The sequence below is a fragment of the Pagrus major genome, chromosome 4, assembly GCF_040436345.1.
Source record: "Pagrus major chromosome 4, Pma_NU_1.0".
NCBI classification, from domain to species: Eukaryota; Metazoa; Chordata; class Actinopteri; order Spariformes; family Sparidae; genus Pagrus; species Pagrus major.
In genome coordinates, this window is record NC_133218.1 from 8,766,962 (window position 1) to 8,787,801 (window position 20,840).

A 20,840-nucleotide genomic window follows, 5' to 3' on the forward strand; every position below is an offset into this window, starting at 1 on the left:
CGTAAAACCCTGCTGACAGAGTGCATGTCTCCTGCGAAGAAAGTAACATCCCAAAAGGAGAGCAGCAAATGACCGAGGCAGCATTTGAACCCAGGACACTGCAGGAAGGACTCAGCTTTGATACATGGTATGTGATCTACCAAGTGGGCTACCAGGGTGCCCCAGAGCTCTGGATTTTAAAAAATGTGGTGGATTATTTTGCACAGGACCCTGTCTGAAATAATTATCTGGCCTAAGAGTACCACAGCTCTCTGTTTGGATAACCAAAAGTAAAGTTCTGTGATCAGACATACTTTGCTGATCAATATGTCAGGCCTTGTTGAGTTTACAGTGACAGTTTGACGACAGGTGCCAGTTAGTTGTAATTCAGATTTAACTAAGGTGGCGCACTGCTGGCGTTGGATGACAATGCATCATACAGCATTCTGCCACTACTGAGGGGGGCCTTGGTGCTTTTAATCTGTGCTGCCAGTTTGTGGTCTGGGGCACAAAAATGAGGCCATTTCTCACCACTAAGAACTAACTTTTCGGTGTAGTGTTCTTTGGTGTTATTACGGCTACTAAATGGCAGGTGTGCCGTACATATGTTTCAAGAAATGTGGGGACAAGGGTGCCTATAAATGTACTTCCTTGAACTCATTCATTCATGTGTGTCCTAGAGTCCTCAGATGAATAGTGATGTATTAAAAACAGAAATTAGAACAACACTACCTTCTTGTTAAAGCATACCGGCTTTGAAATAAATGTACTGACATCTGAGGTGTTGACATTAAATATTAATGAGTTGCAAGCTGTAATTTTAAGCATGCCTTCACATGCACAAGCAATAATTTCATCTGACTTTCTAATGAATCTCAGGCAAAGGCTTGAAATCGTTCAGAAAATAAACCTACTAAAACTGTTATGTGCTATCAAGGAATTGAAGGAAAATGTAAAATAATAACCTGAATTTAAAATACTTCCTACTGACCTATTTTTGACTGTATTTGAGCTTAACTCCTGCTATGACTACATGCATTATTGTTTGGTAGACTCCAGCTTTGTTTTTTTAGATAGATACTCAAATGTCGAGTCCCAAATGTGCAGCAAACATTTCATACACAGATAACAAATCTGAACACTTAATTGAAGTTCTTCTTATACTTACAAAAATTGCACCATGTCACCACTATAGTTTGCAACAGATATGATCTTTGAATGCATTCTCAGCCACCACAAAAAACACAGCAATATGATCATCACAATGCAGAGAGCTCATTTCATCAGAAATTAATTGCTGTATGTGGACTTAAAAGCAAACAATTCTGCAATTTTTTTCCCTAAAAAGTTATTACTTTTTTATCCAATAGTGGATGCTTGAATTTGATTTTAGCACTATATTGCTTTTTTATGTTCATGCATGTTGTTAAAATAATTCTGCATTAATTTAGAACTGGAGGAAGGAGATCGGAGTCAGCTCAAAGTTAAAACAAGGGTTTAATCTTGTACAAGAGGAGCATTCACAGAGCAACATGCAGGTCAGTTGCAAAGTGAAGACTCAATATCAGAAGCGCAATGCTTGGCTTATATCTGTCTCTGTGGGTGTGTTTTCACTCTAACAGCTGCTCATTCATGCCCTCCTGCAGAGAAGAGAGTGTTTACCTTCAGTGATTACTCAGTACCTTACATGGGTCATAAACAATATAAAACAAGTCATAAAAGAGGTCACAAGTTACAGGTCACAGTTCACATTTAACAGTCTCTCTCAATAGGGCTGTGTAAACATCAATTCACATTCCTCTACATGAAGTACAAAATTCTCATCACACATGTCATAAAAGATTTTCAGCTATGCGCCTGCATTAGCCACCTAGCTGGTCGAAAACCATAAGAAAGGCACTTGTTAGCCTCTACTTCAGATCCCTACACTTACAGGTTCCCTACAGGAGACCTTTATGTGATAGGAGCCTCACCTATAAATGCACCACCATTGAAACGCTACAAAAAGAAATCATAGAGAGCTATAGTAACCACATGCACGTGCCACAACTCATTCCTGAGCTGTTGGGCCAGCTCAGGTAACATACGCACACAAACATCCATGCATAAAGAGGAAAATGCGATGAGCAGCCCTTGACGGGAGAAAGTGACATGCTGAGTCAGTGCTAGTGGGTACAAGAGTTAGTCGACGAGAGCTAAGCAGACACACACTGTACATGGAAAACACACTGACACACAAACACAATAATGTGACAGCTGAGCGGCGTTTGCCCTGAGATGCTCATCGCTTCTCATTGTCTTCAGGCTGCTTTTGCTGACTGCAGGGTTGCTCACAGACATGCACGCCGCCCCCTAACACACAGTCAAATACACACAGTCACCAACAGCAAGCTGACATCTGCTTTTAAATAGCAATAACAACGTCAGAAAGGACCACCTGCTCATGTCCATATCACAAAATACACTGTATTGTTCCATATGATATGTACAGCATGTACTGTTTGTGTGTGTGTATGTGTGTCTGTGCATATGCAGCTTTAAACATTTGGATTTTATTATGAAAGCTCTGCAATAACATTTCCCTGAAGAGCTTTCACTTAACGAAACTGGTTTCCTCATGTGTGCTTGACTGCAAACTATAACAATATCCCCATTTGCCCCCATTAGACATACTTAACTGGTTATTGTCTTGTCTGGTCGAAGTGTAGGTAAGACAAGGCCGCCGTGGGGATTCAAATCCCAGAGGGAGCCTTCCCTGCTCAGTGTTCATTTTGGGTAACATCATTATAATGTTGTTGTATGCTCATTTTCCCTGAACAGCTGGCAGTGGCTTCAACTGTGTTTCACTTTTCTGATGAACACTGCAAATGCAATGTGACCACCACCATGTTAATGAGCCATATCAATTAGAAAAAAGTTTAGCATCATCACAGAGGCTAAGTGTTTAGAGAGAACCTGTTCTCTTCATTCATATGTTTGTCTCACACTGTGGTGGGAAAACCACAGACCAAAAAGCAGTGGAAGTAAGTAGGCAATCAAGGTTTGTCCAAAGAGTCTGTACTGAGAAGTGACAAAGGATCAAAAGTGCTTTTCAGAAACTTGCGCCTCTAATATAATGTATATAATTTTTTATAAAAACTAGAATTACCAAGTTGTGGTTAAATGCCTCAGCACGCCAGGCAAGTTGCTATGAAGCTATGAATAATAGGAAGAACATTTTCAGCAGAATATTATGATGTCACATTGCATTTAACCTCTGACCTTTTGGATATCAAACATCATGACTTCATCATTTGATCCTATTAAAGATTTTTGCTACATTTTATCATAATTATTGTATGAATACTTGAGTTATGGCCAAAAATGTGTATGTTGTCAATGTTTGTGAGGTCACAGTGACCATGACCTCGGGTGACCTTTGGCCACCATATTCTAATCAGTCCATCCTTGCGTCCAAGTGAACATTTGTAGGCGTTGAGATATTGCTCTCACATGAAAGGGACGGACTGACATACGCACAGATGTGTAGACCGATAGTCAATTTGAATGTGAAATATCAAAGACTGAAAAGACAGGATGCCCTTTTTGGTAAAATAGGTGGCACTGAAAATAATAGAGGTATGAATAGAGGCCAGCTTTACACTTGACAGGATTACATTATTGAAAATCCACCAGGCACTGATTGAATTTTCTCAGTTTTTGGTCAGGATCCAGAATAGTTGATATGATAAAAGGGTAAAAAAAAAAAGTGGCTTTTGGGCATGAGGTAGAAACATCACAATTTTTCTAGAAGGATTAGATGCTACACTAAAAAATATGAACTACTGTTCCCTGTAAGTGATGGATAAAATGGCTGTAATATGTAAAATACTGTGTTATATGGCTTGCTTGAAGTCAAATTTGCAGACAGAACCATTACCACTTCAACTGTCAACGTAAGCTACTGCTGGATGCTTTTTTGACAAACATGGGCGCAGGAGCTCCCACTCAGTCGTCTTTGTGTGCTGTTGCATACACGGAAAAGTATTCACACTAATCTAAATATACAGCCTCCAGTTAAATCCTCCTCCGGACGACACAGCCACACTGAAAGGCTTCATGTAAATCTCCTCATTGTCATTTGAATGAAATGAAAAGAGGGAATAAAAGACAGCTTTGACTGACAGGCTGAGAGAGGCTGAGAGGAAGCAGGGGGACAGGAAACGAGACCTTTGCCGAAGGGAAACAAGAGATGAGTGAAGGCAGGGTGAGGGCAGGAGGAGAGGTGAGAGCGAGATAAAAATCAGACACTGGAGAGGGTGAGAGGGGAGGAAATGAAAGATGGGGGGGACAAGAGAGGAGAAGAAAGGAGAGGAGGAAATGTGGAAAGATGAAAGTAGAGAGCTGGATTTGGCAAACGAGGAAAAGAGATGAAAAGGGAGGTGAGGAGTGGAGAGCGGAGAAGGGACTAAGAAAAGCTCCCAGATGTTTCTCAATGCAGCTAATCTGCATCCTAATAAGTGAGCAGGAAACTAATCAACTCATACAGTTCTGCCTGTCAGTCTCTCTCTTCATCTCGTTCCCACAAACACACACAGACACACACAGATGCACACACTTGGAGATGCTCATGCAGAGATACCCCCTCCCCCTCTCCTCCCCATCACCCATCATTTTATCCTTCTTTCTAATTTTGGACTTTATGATTTCTCCCATTTCCTCCTTCCTCAGCAGTAATCATCCATCCATCTGTCCAAGCTGCAACCACTTTATGCTTCACTGTCTCTCGCAGCTTATAGTGGAACCACTTTGCTTTATGTCAGACTGAACAGTCATGCATGTCCTTACTTACTTTATTCCTTGAAAAACAAAGTAATATATTTCTCTCTTCAATCATGGGGCCAAAATGTTTGGACTGTGTGGAAAACCTACACAAACCTGACGTGCAAGAAAAACATTCCAAGAGAGACAAAGAAAATGTGATGGACATAACACAGGGAGCATGATTAATGATCAATTAATGAGCAGCTGTGTTCAAAAAAAGAAGCAATTTTTCTCTGCAATTTACACTTCACACTCTGTCTCAGTTTAAAAAGAGTTTCACCTGTAATGATTGTGACTTAACACATCAGCAGAGCTGATAGCCAGTTGGTGAGGACCCACTTGGGTTTTATACATATTCACAGACCTGAGACCTGCAGCAATACACCAAGACCCAATGTGATTCGATCATGCATGCTGACATTTGCTAATGAGCACTAAACAGAAGAAAGAAGAATAAAGTAAAGCAGAGACTGATGGTAATGGCATGGGTTTTGCAGGTAATTGGTCAAAAATCAAAATATTGGACAAAATGAAAGCTGGACAAGACGGAAGGGAAAGAAAGATAGAGAGGTGAGGGGTTCAAAGTTATTACAATTCATCCTCCTGGGACCACGAATGTGTGCACCAAATTTCCCAAGATCATATTCAATAGATACTGAAATTAAAAGCCAAAAAGTTCAACCTCATGGTGGCACTAGTCAGTGGATCACCAAAATCATCATCTATGGACCTTTCAAATTTAGCTAATTTGTTGTCGTGATATTTCACTCTGAAACACAAGCCTAAACCTCATCATGGTGCTAGACGTACAATACAGTTCATCACCACCATCAGTCAGATTCATCCTCTGGGGACCATCAAACTCTTTAATAAATATTAATAATAATTTAAAATTGAATGGGCATCTGTTGTTGGTGTTTAGATATTTCAATCCTGACCAAAGTAATGCAGCAAACAGATGACCAGCCTGTCCTCCTCAGGAAAATGACCATATAGGTCCAAAATGGAAGCAGATGATTATGACCCTTAATTACGTTTTATTCTTTGACGGCTCCCTCTAGCAGCTGCAGTAGTGATTACAGTTGTAAAGGAGGAAGAGAGAGGAAATTCAATAGAAATCCCACAGATCAACTGCCATCCTCAGAGCCATGCCACTATCATTGCTAAAAATATCAGGCTCTCAAACACTTGCATATGGTAAATAAGCTAAAAAAAAATTGAACATTTCTTTGCAAAAAATGTAATGTATACAATATAATCTGCAACAACAAGTTAGTAACATTGATATCAGTCATGTAAGCACACCAAAGGCCATGCAAAGTTTTACAATAAACATAGGGAGTGAAGTGAACTGTTTTTTCACACTTAATACAATTCAACCAAAGACTCTTAGAAGAACCTCCCTTTAAGGAGTGTCAAAACAAAATGATATACAGGCCTGATGTGCTTTATATATATATAAATATACATTTTTTTTTCATCCAAGCTGACAAGTCTGCTGTTGCTGCATTCAAAAGACCTCTGGCATGCTCCTCAATAATATATGCTCCTATGGCAACAGAGGTAAGGGTCTTGATGGAATGTGCTGGTGAGTGAACTATTGCATGTCGGGCACACAGGAGGAGAATATGTCAGACCAGTACAGGTTCAGGTCATCTCAGTGTGAAAAGTCCAGTGAGAGTCCAGGCCTCTGGCAGGCAGAGAGACAAGGCTGCTGTCTGAGGCCAACCTGTGATGGATTTAACCCGGGAAATCTGTGTGCATCCCTTCACTCACAAACAGCACACACACACGCCAAGCCCGACACAAAGTCAATCCTTCAGCGGGTGTTGTTCGATAATGCTCAGGGGAGGGTTGAGGGATGTCATCTTGTGAAAATAGGATTCCATCTTACAAAACGTGGGACTGGATCAGGCTGTCGACACATTATGTCAGGCAGTCGTGTTTTTGTAAAGTCTGAATATGAAGTTCAAACGCTCAGTCTCAATTATTATAGTGTAACGCCATCAGCTATACTATCAGAGACGCCTGAAAAGAATGGTAAATAAATAATTCACCCTCAGGGGGGGTTTACGGGAGGTGCAGGGCTATTAAGCTGCATTTGAGTTCGCTTTCACATGGGAGACGAATGAAATGTCGACAGGGTGTAACAGTTGACAGATACATTTTTATTTTGGTCGCTTGTTGTCTGCTTGCTAGGCTGTAGTCAACTAGATGTAGAAAATGCAACACTGAACATGGATGAAATATTTACAACCAAAAATGTAATAACTGAAGTCAAATGAAGAGGAGAAGTGGAGGAACTGACAGTTTTTGCATCACCGGGGAAAAAACAGGCATTTCGGTGTGGGTGTACTGTGCGTGTTTTGTTTGATGTGCAGCAGTGAGACAAGACACGGATAACGAAAAGAACAGCAGTGTTTAGAGAGACGGCATGAAAGGAATTCACGTTCCAGCGGGAGGAAGGGGGACAAGTCAAGGTCATACACAAACATACTGTAAACACAGAGGTTGTCAGGATAACTGGAAATAAATGCCTCTTTCTTTTGCTACAATTTTGTTTATTGATATATACGATTGTCTAAAATGTTCTTGTCATTTTACAGCATTTACTTCCAAACACATTCATGACTAATTCCCAATCTGTGCCATTGCTTGTTGCTGTTAAGCTCAGGGCTGCACAATATTGGAGAAAACGGATGCGATATTTTGTTTTTATTGCGATATGAAAAACTTTCACCAGACAACTCGAATTGATCTATTTTGACAGAATTAATCATTAAAGAACGATTTTGTAGGATAATGCATTTCATCAAACAACCAAAGCATGCCATTCTTTGTTTCATAAAATTGATCAAGAATGACTGTAATTGGTGGTTCGGTGTGTATGCAGAATCTGCATGTCACTCTCAAGCAACAAGCTTCCATGTACCAAAGAACCCTTAAATTAGACTAAATTAGACAGACTTCCCATGTAGATTAGTTACAGAGAATTACATTTGTGCAAGCTTTCCTTTTGAATGAAGCAGCAAAAAAGTTGCAGCAGGACATGTTTGACTTAGTTTCCATTTGCGCAAGTGAACATCACATTGTTGCTGATGTTATATATATCATTGCTGAAATGATATATTGTATAGGCCTAGTTGAGCTTACTATGCCTGGAGAGGATCTGGACTACATACTGTATATAGCAAGATTGCAACAATGATTTAAAGATAAAATATCCAACACCATTGCATTAAAATGTCCAAACATGACTAGACCTTTATTATAAATTCCACTGAATTGTGTAATTAGATTATCCCAAATGTTTTCAAATAGGTGAAAATCCAGAGAAATCTTGGATTTGCTCTAGCATTTCGGTTGCCAGTCACTTTAACTTCCGGTGAAATACCAGATGATACATCAAAAAGTGAGGAGTGAAGAGGGCACACTGACTAAATAGGACGTGAATGAAGCTTTAATTCATCATCTCGTCTTCAAACATTTCTGCCTAAATCACATAAGACAGATTTTAATCTGAAATGGTGGTTGTTTAATAAGACAACAACGCCTATGATCCCCCTGCTACAGCAAGATGAGTTATCTTTTTTCATTGTTTTGAACGTTTGTTTTTCTTGTTTCTTTTTTTATTATTATCATTATTATTATTATTTTTTTCTCAATATAACCATCTATAAATTAGTCAATAACTAACATAACCTGTGATTGTGTGCAGGATCGTTAAACTCTTGTATTTGTGGTCTACACAGCATTGAACAAGAAGAGTTTCTACTGAGCATAATCACAAAAATCTCTTGTTCTGACAGTAGATGCTCAATATTTATTGTTAACAGCTACATTATTTACCTTTTATGGTAATAATGCCAAACTGCTTGCTACTCACATCCCATCACTCAACTTAAAGTTCTGATATCTGGCTGACAAGCTTTACACTGCTGACAGCTCTGCATATTGGCTGACTGGCTCGTTAAGGTTGGAGGTGAGCTGAGGTGATGAGCTCGATCGTTCATCCACAAAAAGACTCACCACTAACACAATACATGCTCTACCTTTTCAAACATCAATGAAACAAAGCGGTTCTAGGATATCTTTGCCTAAACTTAAATAGCACAGTGACATCATGCAACTGAGGGCTTTTGCAAATGAAAACTACACTTTCTCAATTTAGAAATGATAGATCTTTCAGCCCTGGTATAAACCTATGACAGTATGTCACCTCCACTGTGAACCTGGAAACCACTGACACCTACAGAATCCTGCGCCTACCAACCTAGCATCCAAAACAAATATCCCACACATATTCAGAAACAAGGCAGGACACCATGGATTTCATTCAGCTCTTCTTTCTGTACACTGGACCCTGTGACGTCGAGTTCATGGGTTCGACTTCATCTCCGACATAGAAGTTTAATCTCGTCATGAAACCACAGGTGTTTCTCATGGACCTGTCTTCAAGTGGGCTGAAAACATTGCTGTAACAACAGACCAAATGGAGAATGATTGCAACCAATCCTTATCTAACTCTCTAGTCCCACCATTAAAAGCATTGTTGCATCATCCGTCAAAATTTAACATGCTCTGCACCCTGACATTTAAATGCACAGCTCCAGTGTGCCACTCACATGGCTGAGAGAGTATTCAACTGCTCGCTGCCAGACATCAGAAAAACAGATACAGTACCTCAAACCACCTCAAAGGTATCGTGCTGTCTACCCTGTGGTGAATCCTTCTGGTGCATCATCTTGCACTTTGTCATTATGGTAGGCACTACATCTACAACTAAAGATGCACACAAATACAGTCCTGGACTTAACATCTCCACGTGGAAATGTACAACTGTACCAATCTTTTTTGCCAATCTGACACAACTTAAATGTAGCTAAATACCAAACATGACTTCACCATACTATCAGATGATTGTCATTTTGTTTTGGATTATGAATCGATTTGTTCAATCCCCTCATCACTTTGACCCTGAGTCACTGTGTGTTGGCTTCTGCTGTAAATTAGTTGTTGAGTGGAGACTTGGAATGTCTTCACAGTGCCATGTCTGCATTATAGCAGAGGATTCAGAGAATCAATACTATGCTATGTATCTCAGGCAGTATGTGTTACACGGGTCAGTTCTGAGTATGTAACACTTGGCAAAGGATATTGATTGTGATACATACTGTAAGTGTGTGCTCTGTGCTGGTGTGAGCGTATGAAGGCATGGTGGTGATTTATGTGTGTGTGTCTTGTGTATGTGTGTGATCCTGAAAGCAGAGGAGCAGTTGTAGCCCCTCCCTTCCAAGAGAGACAAAACAACAACTGTTCGCCAACTGTGCTGAAACAGAAAGGGATGAGCAACGCTCCCTTTCCTACTAATGAGCAGAGCAGAGTGACAGATTAAACCGTGCAGAGGCCCACCCTAGAGTGAAACTATTTTTGCTTTCCTCAAATGTCACTAGGTACTAACGCTGTACCAACATTTTGACTTCAAAAGAATACGTCTTGATTTTTACTCAAATGCTGTTACAATGAAAAAAATAAAAGAAATAAAATCTATTAACTTAGAGAAAAAAAAAAGCAGTGAGCCAAAAATATAAACACGATTTCTGAGCACCGCACGCAGATAGAGCTACAACAGCTTCTACTGTAGTCAGACATCATTTGTGAACATCAGGTTTAAAGTGTGATTGAAACACAGAATATTGCAGACACCGTGTGTGGTGTTTCTTCAGAATTAGTGAACATCTAGTTGTCTTTGTAGGATCAACAGAATAAAGATTATTTTTCTGATATTTCTGACACCTTTATCAGGCAGTCAGATGGGGAAAGTGACAGGTTACATGGGGAGAGCAGTAGGGGGCTGACATACAATAAAGGTGCCAGGCTGGCTTTAGATCCAGGACTTCATGGCTACATGGTGTGCACCTCTTGTGTTCAGTAGTAAACCCCTAAATCATGAAATTAACTTTACTGCACTTACGCTGCTGTTTTAACGTAATCTCTTATGCTGAGAGAATCTGGTGTGGAGTCAGTACCAGTAAACAATGCAAGTCACACATTTTAAGGCAGAGGTTGGTTTGAACCAGAATTAGAATTGTATCATTTTACAATAATACATTGAAACACCAGGAACCGCACATAATCCATGAGAACAAAAGACCTAGGACTTAAGTCTAACAAGTAAACCTGAACACTTTTAGCCCATTATTCTGCTTCCACTCTTGTGTCATAGCCGAAGTATTGTCAATGGCACCAGGTTGACTGTGAGTTGTGTTCCTTACAGTGCTGTCTTTACGGTAAATCTTTGTTGAAAGTGATATACGGTCTCATAGTGGAGAACAAGGGAAAGAGGACTGAGTTGAAAAATGACCTTTGGGAAGAAAATGCATCTACTACAGCAGTCTTGTGTATTTCAATTCAGGATAAAATGGAACAAAATCTCAGACAATATCCCCTTTCACCACCAACTGAGGAGCTTAATGCTAAAAATCCATATAAGAAGACAGATAATAGTCATAAGTATCTGGTTTCTCTGTCTGGGGGAAGAGCTGCTCATATTAAATGATTCAAATTAGTCTAGGAGGTGCTGTTATAGTAAAATGCACTAAATCACAAAATATCAGCTGTATTTTTTAGGAAGAATAAAGAAGACAGAAACAGCACAATGAAGACTTTCTCTTTCCTCATTCATCTGCTGCAATAAACTGGTACGGGCATGTGAAGGGGGAGGAGAGATGGACAGAGCATTTTTGGCAAATCAGTCACTTACCCATCACTTTAACGAAGTAGGCATCAGCTTCAAAATTGTTCTTCAAAGCGTGGATGATCAAGTCCTTTTTGCCCTCGGCCTGGCTTAGAACCAGCATGTCTAATATACCCTGCAAATGAAGACAGGCATATAGATAAGGGACAATGAGAGCATGGTGTGTGTGTCTTCTGATGTACATTTTTATCCCTCTAACATACTGGGTGACTGATCCAGCATTATCTTATCATCTCCATTCTTCCTTCCTTCTCTTCCCCTCGATACGTCTTTTTCCCTTTTATAAATTTTCTCTCAAGTGAACGAGAGAGCGAGGGACAAAGAGAGAGAGAGAGAGTTGAATTTAACAGACAGGCCACATTAGCAGTAATAATTAATTCTGATAAGACAAGCACATACAGGCGATTGCTTTGCAGCTACTGAAATATATGCAGCCACTTATTATGGGTGTGTGTGTGCAGGAAAATGTGATGGGAGCCTGTAAAGCACAAAAAGTAGGATTCTGACAATGAGGAGAAGTGTGTAAGATACTGTGTTTTTTTTCATCATCACTCTCACCACGGATAGAAATCCAGGAAGAAACAAATGAAAAAGACTGTGTGTAATAATAACAGCAGGGGCTGTAAAACCACAGCAGCAGAGCACACAAAGAAAATAAATAACACTTTGTCGTGTAAATACAAAGCTGGCAAAGACGGAGTAAAGCAGACTTGCACACAAGCTACTGTATGTGCTTCAAACAGCATTACTGATTATAAACAAGCATTAAACTGAACATGACATCGCCCTGTCCTCAGTCCAGTTCTGGGATATTAGATCTGAGCATGAAAGGAAAACCATAAACTTAAATCATTTTGTTGACGTCAGTGTCAAAAAAGCTTTTCACATAATCCACTTTTCTGCATCAGAGAAATCAAATATTCTTGCATGCTCCGTGAGATTTATTCATCTTTCGTCTCCATTTGGCCTCGTGTTTCCTAAATCTGTAGAAAATCTCACAAAATGATGTCATTGCAGTGGCGTATCTAACTATCTGATACTTGTAAGATTGTAGATGGCAGCAAATTACTTGGAGAGATAGGAGGAGACACTAAGGAGAAAGACAAAGCTGTTGGATGTTTAGAAGAGAGACAGATTTAAGATGGAGAAATAGAAGAGACAGAATGAGAGGAAGGATGGTAATGTATGCGGTATGTACGGACTACTCACGTCCTCATAGATGTCAAAGAACGTCGCCATGACGGCATTCTGGATGGCTCCCAAATCTGATTGATCCCAGTGGATGTGGAACATTCTTCCCACATTATGGCAACTGGCGCTGTTACAGGGCACGTTCTCCAGGAGAAAGGCCTGCTGACCACTGAGAGGCACAGAGAGAGAGAGAGAGAGAGACAAGGAGGGGAAATGCTTGTTATCATTTGAGTCTCAGATGGTTACAATGACACATCCTGATAAACTGTCAGACTGATACCAGCTGAATCATACCAGATGACTGGGATTTTCTCCAAATTCACTCTCTGCTGACTCATATGCCACTTCTGATGCTGACTCTGGTCCCTGCAAACTTTCACCACCACTTTCAACTACCTCTTGCTATGGCGTGGAATAAAGAGTCCAAGCTGTTCATCTTTCAGTTACACCTGATGTTTTGGTTTTGTATCACAATGTGTGACTGATCCTTGTAACTGAAACATTATGAGAGAAGATACAAACCACTTAAAACATTTTGAATAAACAAGTCTGTAACACCAGAGACAACTGTTATATGACACATATACTTCCCCACAAAAGCCAATCGCCTGAATTATCACAGCTGAACCGGGAAACATATCAGCCGATCGTGTTGTTGCACTAATGCAAGGGCACAGTTGAGATTCACAACAGTTTCAACCGATTTGATGCGGCTGCAGACGGACTTCTGACAAGCATAGAAGAGGAGGATATCATGCTAATACACTAGATTATTAAGAAAGGTGAGCCTATTTAAGGATTAGACTTTAACTTGCATTTGTTCAAGTGCTCTGATGATTGAGCTAATGGTGCCACACTGGTGTGCTGAAACTGTGCCCATGTGTAGTAGAGGTTCAGCCTCTGTGAAAATCTGTGTTTATAACCTTATTTTGGGGCAAAGTCAACAAGCTTTTTTATCAGATCTGACTGGTGATTATGTACATGCAGTTTTTACGCCCTGGTAACCATGAAGTTATGCCTCTCTTCACATTCATTTACACTTGTTAGCCCCAAGTAACTGCCTGGGGGCATTGCCAAGGTGGCTACTGAGTGGCAAGACTTGCTTATACAGACTTTGCGTATAATCACATGGAGCATATACTTGAAACAAAGAGCCAAACATAATAGTGCTGCATTTCTTAAAATAGTCCAATAGCCTTTTCAGTACCTGTATCTGACTGAACTTTAAATGATGACCTTGTGGAATTAACCAGGCAGCTAAGTATGACGCAACCTTGGACAATTGTTACATTTCACCGCAAACAACTTTGAACCAGAAAATGAGCAATTGCTCCAAAAATCAGCTTGCTAACACCATTACTCCTACGTACTTTACCTTTAATGTCCTCATGTAATGTAGCGTCAACGAAGGTGTTGCCTTCCCATGATAGAATATATGTGAGGTGACTTTACTCTCTTAAATCGACAACTGTCAAACCATGATTAAAAGAAGCTCAACCTACCTATATATCAATAATCTCTGATCTATGAGGACATAGTCATTTAGAAGACCATCCATAAGCTGCTGGTTTGTTGCTTACTGTCAATTATGTAAATTACTTTGGTTAATTGGTGTTTAGCGGAAAAGGCATTACTGAAAACGTCCTTCTCAACAATCTATTATTTTTATAGTCTTTGGGTAGAATTTTTTTCCTTTAAAAATAAGAGAATCTACCAGAGCTGCCTCAGGCTGGATCCCCAAGCACATGTGATAGTACGACATCCACAGGCACTGTTCTCTTGCTCTGCTGTACATGTGACTACCCCTAATCAGGAAAAAATGACTTTGCTGCACACATTTGTAACAACACACAATTAATATATACTACTGTACTTCCTGTCAACAATTAAGTTACATAATTTTGATGTAAATCTATTTTGCTATATTGCATATTAAGCAAACCTTTCATTGCTGTGACCACACCCTGTATTTGGCCTCTTTCTGCAGACATGGAGAAGTGGCGAGTAATTTACTGGAGCTAAAAAAACAAACAAAACCCATCTACTCTGGGACTCAATCTCATTTTTCTTCACCTCTCTACCTGTACTTTCTGTGCTTGATCTTTGTCACCATCTCCCTTTGAGTCTCTGGGGAGATTGAATCCCCCCTTTCTATCTTTGTGTCTTTCTGTCATTGGAGATGGCTCTCTGTACCTGTTCTTAGATCTCCGTGGGAGTGGTGAATGTTAAAAAAAAAAAGCTCTGGACTAAAAATAGACTAAATGTGAAAGCACTCCCTTTCTCTGAAGATGACTGTTTTTTTACCCCGACTGTTTCCCAGTGCAAGTGTCTAGGGAGTGGAGGTGAAAGCAAACCACAAAATAAGAGTCAATGGGACGTCTGTCATCTAGGATGCTTTAAAAACTGTGTGAGGCAGTGCCGGAAAAACACAAAATGTGATTTTTTGCAGCAAAATATTCACCTGTCACAATGTCAGAAAAGGATGGGCATTAGCCATACAATAAAAAAACAAAAAAACTGCAATGTATGAAAAGTGATCCTTGGTAAAATATTGACTGATTTCATGTCATTAATAAGATGCAGTCATCCATCAAACTGTGTTGACTTTGCGAATTTCACCCCCACTGCATTGGGAAACTTTGGGAATCAAATTGATGCGATACACAGCTAAAGACAGAGAGACAGACAAATGAGTTTTCTTGTCTTTACGCATCTCTACAATGTGACAGCACAAGCTGATCTCATTGTCATGTCTTACAAAAAACAAGACAGAGATGAAAACAGAAAAATTCAGTTTGAACACAGAAAATTGGGATAGAGATGCCAATAATGACAAGTCTATCACACATAAACACACACACACACGATGCCCTTTATAAAGTGTGTGTGCTCAGCATACTAAATATGGTGGATAGCAGGGTAATAATTGCCAATGTTACACAATAGCTGACTTCAACCAAGCAATCCAAGTGGTCAAATTGGTACTTGAATTGTACTCTGTTTGCCTCTCCAGCACCCGGAAAAATGGCTGTTAAGTGAACAAGCAGTAAAAAAGCTATTTAATTACCTTTGTTGTAATGTCTTGATTGTATTCATTGTAGTTTTTTCATAAAGTACCTAATGTTTGCTTTGATAGCTGTTTCTCAAAAAAATATCCAATCTGCAGCATGAATAGTTCACTGAATTTTGGCAGTGCTGAATGGTTTGATGTAAGACCTTGTACCTCAGTGCATCAACCTGCATGAACACTAAGTTTTCAATGAAAACATTTTTATTTAAATTATGATGGGGCAGAAGGAAAGGTTCAACCAAGCCTCTAAAATATTACACACATTTTTAGACCTGCTTCATTGTAGTAAATAAAACAAAAAAGAATTAAGCAGTGGGAATTCAAATTCATAACCGTGAAAAACATCTTTTTACCTGCAAGTTTAAGTAACAAAACCTGAATTTTTAATGGTACTGGCTCTATTATGTTAGTTCTATTGAGTACCGATCCATGTTAAATCACTCGGAGCCACAATTTAAGTACCTGAGAGTACATCTGGGTGAGAGAGTAACTTTGTATAGAGAGAAAGAAAAAGAGAGTGTGACTGCTTCACCCCTGCAGCTTGTTCAAGTGACTGGCAATTGTGACCAAAAGTGGTCACAAGTGTGGTTAAACTTTTCAAAACATATACAGTCTTTGATATACGCATCTTGTGTTGCATAATGATTAAATCAATCTTGAAGCTCAAAACACCTGGTTAAACACAAAGCATATCTTAAAGCAGAAAAGTATACCGCTTTTGATAGCCTAAAAGCCAAGTCCTCCATAGCAGCTGCAGCTAATTTAAGCATGCCTGTAGCCAGCCCAAGAAGCTAACCCTCCATGGATGGCAACACTTTGAGCGAGGCAGTGACAACTTCATCGGCAATTTTGAGATAGCTAATCAACCAGTTGGATAAGTTGTTGTTCGAGGTTGATGATAGCTTAGCATTGTGACATAGCATTAGCCAAAACTAAGCCACTGGCTGCATCTGAAAAGTTTGGACTTTTACAACTGAAATTAACTTTTGTTATTATAAAAACACCTATCAAGCCTCAAATGATTTTTCTATTTACTGGAAAACTGATTTATTACCAGCAACACACTCAGGGAAACAAATTTACTTTTTTAGTTTGTGGCAACATTTCAACTGCTCCTGTACATTTTGTCTGACACTTTGCTGAAGTCAGCAGCTGACACTGCAATATAACCACTTAGTGCACTCCACAACTTTCTGGTTGTTATTATTATACAGGTAGGCCAGAGTTACAAATACTCATTTAGTAGGGGGTGTCTGAATTCAGCTGCCAAAATGACAGGCATCTGTATTTAAAACACTGCAAAGTACAGCAGAGTGAAGGATTTAATTAATTCCTAAAGTGGACACACAATGCTTCGGGCACATGGATTAAAATAGTGTTAACTCAGATGACAATTTTTTTCTGCAGACGTGCTGCTGTTTCAGGCGGCCTGCCTCTTTATGTTAGAAGGCGGTGTGGGGTGGCGCTGGGGGCTTGTGCTGGATTAACTGACTTTGGCTGTGATTATACATATACTTGCTGGAGGTTTGGTAAAAGGTCGTTCTGTGTAATCCATCAATACTGTGTCTGCACTAGACCCTTCCTCCCTTCTCATTAAGCTTTAACAGCACAGCATCCACAGGATATGACTGGACCTGCCACTGCAGCACCTACTGGTCAGGACACTGCAAATGGTGAGTACTGATTGGCTCACCAGCAGATAATCAGGCTTCCAGCTGCAGGAAATTGTTGCAATTTTTTAGAGACAACATGAGTCTGTGTGTGTGTGTGTGTGTGTGTATGTGAAGAGGGAATTGTAGCCATCATAAAGTATCTGGCTGAACTTCAGGAGGCATTTGATTGTTATTCATCGATGTGTGTGTCCTTTCTGAGATTTCTGTATTTCAAAAGAAACTCTCTCCAGCACTGCAGGGGTGCTGAAGGTGGAGATGAACTCAAGGTCATGATGTGGATCATACACACAAGCACACGCACAAGCACATACACACATGCCACACGCACCTACTGTATAGAGAAAACAAAGACATCCTCCTCACCTCTGTTAGTTTCGTGTTGACGGCAGCAGGTTTAACTGCAAACCACAATTACTTCTATATCAGCAACTATATCAAAGCATCATTAAAAGAGATGCCCAGAGCCAATCCTATAGATCGGTATGGGGGCATTGGTGCTTCTTCTGACACTAACTAATCGGTTGTCAAATACTTTAACTCTGCTCTTTCTTTCTTATTACCAAAAAACAATGTAAAAAACATTCAAGTAGCAGCTTCTCATTTTTACCCAGAGCTAACCAGCTCATCATATCAGCTGTTGCTAATTCCTGGTAATTCTGTGATGACAGAACCCAGCAGAAGAAAACTTGGCTGTTGTCTACTTTGTGTACTGTTTGCAAGCTGGCGTCTATAGTCAGTCAGAGAGCATCGAACAAAACCAAAAACAGTCCTTATTAATTTTATTGCATACTATGTATGCTAAGCATGTTGGGTCCAACTTGGTATCAGCAGACACCCATTATCAAAGGATTCAGAATTAAAAAAAACATTAACTTGCTAAATAAAAAAAATATAATGTGGTAAAACAAAATCCAGATATAAATAGCTAAAAATTAAGATGGATATGGGTGCGACATTTTTTAATGAGCAGTCTTCAAATCAAAACATCTGATAAACATTTATATTGGACTGTTTCCACTGGTGATTAGCCAGCTAAATGTTGAGTTCAAGGTAAATCAGAAAGTTTCATTTTGTTTGGCATCAAAATCTCCTGCTGTCAAAAATGAGTAAAGGCAGTGAATATTGTGACACTGAAAAAATCCTCAACTGAATTAATATTCTGTTGAAAAACAAAACATTTGACTAAGATGCGACTTTAAAAGTGAGAGAAATGTGCAGTTTCCACCTGTGTCGGCACTAGTGTTCGCATGTATGTGTGTATAAGTGTGCGTGTGTATGCCTGGGGGCTTTGATCATTGTGTGAACCCTGGTGTGTGTGTGTGTGTGTGTGTGTGTGTGTGTGTGTGTGTGTGTGCCTGCAGTGAGTCTTCCACTGTTCCTAGCTCAACCCACCTCCTCTCTAATTGGCCTCTAGAGGGGCAGTGGGCCGGCAGGAGGCTGACCAGATGATCAAGATGACAATGACCCTTCGAGAGGGCATTATTACCTGCCCACCTTAACATTCCCCCATCTATCCATCCAGTCATCCCTCCATCTCTCTACTCATCTCCCTCATGCTGAGAGGCTACAGGAACCTGAGCACCTCCTTCTTGATGCCTCTCCTTTCCTTTTCTTTCTCATTTCCTCTTTGCCACTCTTATACTAACTTCCTCCACATGCATCCCCCCATCCATCTGCCTTTGTTTCGCATGTTCGCCTTTTTGCTCACCAATCAACACCAAGGACTCTATGAAAATGCCTTCTAGCCATGTGTTACTTTTGCAGAGTGTTGTGTGGGTGCATTTAATAATGCTCTTCACAGTTTGGTGATGAAAGCAACATAGACTCATCTCTTCTTTTCTTGACAAAATGACCTACTGACCCTCTCCTACCTGTCTACTTTAACCTCCTTTCTTTACCTCACAAAAATTCCGTTGCTTGATGAAAATGTCTTTCAGGTTAGTCAGGATTTAGTTATGCACTTCAATTATTTTTTTGTCAAAAAGCTTCAGCTTGTCAGCTACATTCAAGCCCTTGCCAAACAAGTTCACACAATGCTGATTGTGAAGCCCACCAGGTCAATCTCCTGAAGTTTTTTAATCTGGAGTCTGTGGCAACTCTTCCGGCACTGGTTCACCAGTAGTGAAGTATTTTACGTCAGCTAGCAAAGATGGATTTGCCAAAGCTGAAGGGGGAAGCAACCATAGCGATGGAGGACACATTTTTTTTCCCTAGAATGGCAAAGGCAAGATCATCTTAGCCTGATCGACTCGAACTCATTGCCTTCACCCCACACAATTAAAGCAAATTAGCGTAAGAATGGAGAAAAGCACTAGAAACTCACAAACCTTAATTGCCCAGAAAAGAAGGCCAGCAATAGCAGAATGCTTTTAAGGTGGGCTCTGACACAACAAATTTAGGAAAGAAAGCCTTGCAAATGCAGGATCAATTGGTTATGGCGCCTGCCCCATATCAGGGTAGCCTGAAAACGAAGGTGAATCTGCAGAGCCCTTTTGTGCTTGCATTTGCATCAGGCCCCCCTCCCATTCAGACAGATTTCCGACCGATCTGGTCCATATCGGCCTATCTCAATCTCTCGCTGCTCTGGACTGATTGTGATCGACCCAAGCGCGTCCAGGCTGCAGGTCTGCCCAGCATAACACAGCAGGCTCACGTAAATCAAACGTTCAAACTAGGCAGTCCTGATCACATATAAATCAAGATTGTGTTACTGCATAGACTATTTCTTGCCTCAAATGTTTTCAGGAACACATTATAGTGTACAGTTTAGCTGTAATATCAGACTGTTTGCAACCAAGCCCCCATTATTTTCCTGCTTGAAATAAGACCAAGAACCAACTTGCATGTGTTGCTCAGCACTGCATCACGCGTGTTGAGCAATGATTGAATGTAGGTCACGTTTCACCGCTCTGACTGGTTTAAGGACTCTCCAATAGCATCCAGGGGCATTTTGGTCTGTGCCCATTGATAACGGCACTTGGAAATCAAAAATGAATTGAGTGGAACCAAACATATAATTTATGTGTTTGCAAATTAGTCTGGCGATGCCGGGCTAATATTAGCCAAGAAAAGGTCAGGAAACCTTATTCTCTACTTCTTCAATTGTAACCATTCTTTTTAAACTCTGTCTCTCTCAAGTCTTCTTAGGTAAACAAATTAAATACTAAACGATTCTAAAATCAAACTCACTAAATCAATCACTGTTCAAATAGGACCTTTAAAATAGAGGATTTCAGTCAATGCACACACACATACACTCACTACGGTAAGCCCCAGTTGGATTGACTTGGACATGTAACAGGTCACCAAACCATTGACGGATTGACAGTGAGGGAGAGAGACTGACAGAGAGAGAGCTAGAGAGCGA

The 20,840-nt window shown here is 40.1% G+C and overlaps 1 protein-coding gene across 1 annotated transcript in view; it reads right to left on the reverse strand.

Moving 5' to 3' along the window:
- Positions 1 to 20,840, reverse strand: part of itfg1 (integrin alpha FG-GAP repeat containing 1) — a 147,800-nt gene that overhangs the window by 44,051 nt on the left and 82,909 nt on the right. Inside the window, exons 11-12 of the mRNA XM_073464857.1 lie at positions 12,749 to 12,899; positions 11,546 to 11,654 (exon numbers count right to left, since the gene is read on the reverse strand). Of these exons, the coding sequence (XP_073320958.1) occupies positions 11,546 to 11,654; positions 12,749 to 12,899 (260 nt within the window). The remainder of the gene's footprint in view (positions 1 to 11,545; positions 11,655 to 12,748; positions 12,900 to 20,840) is intronic.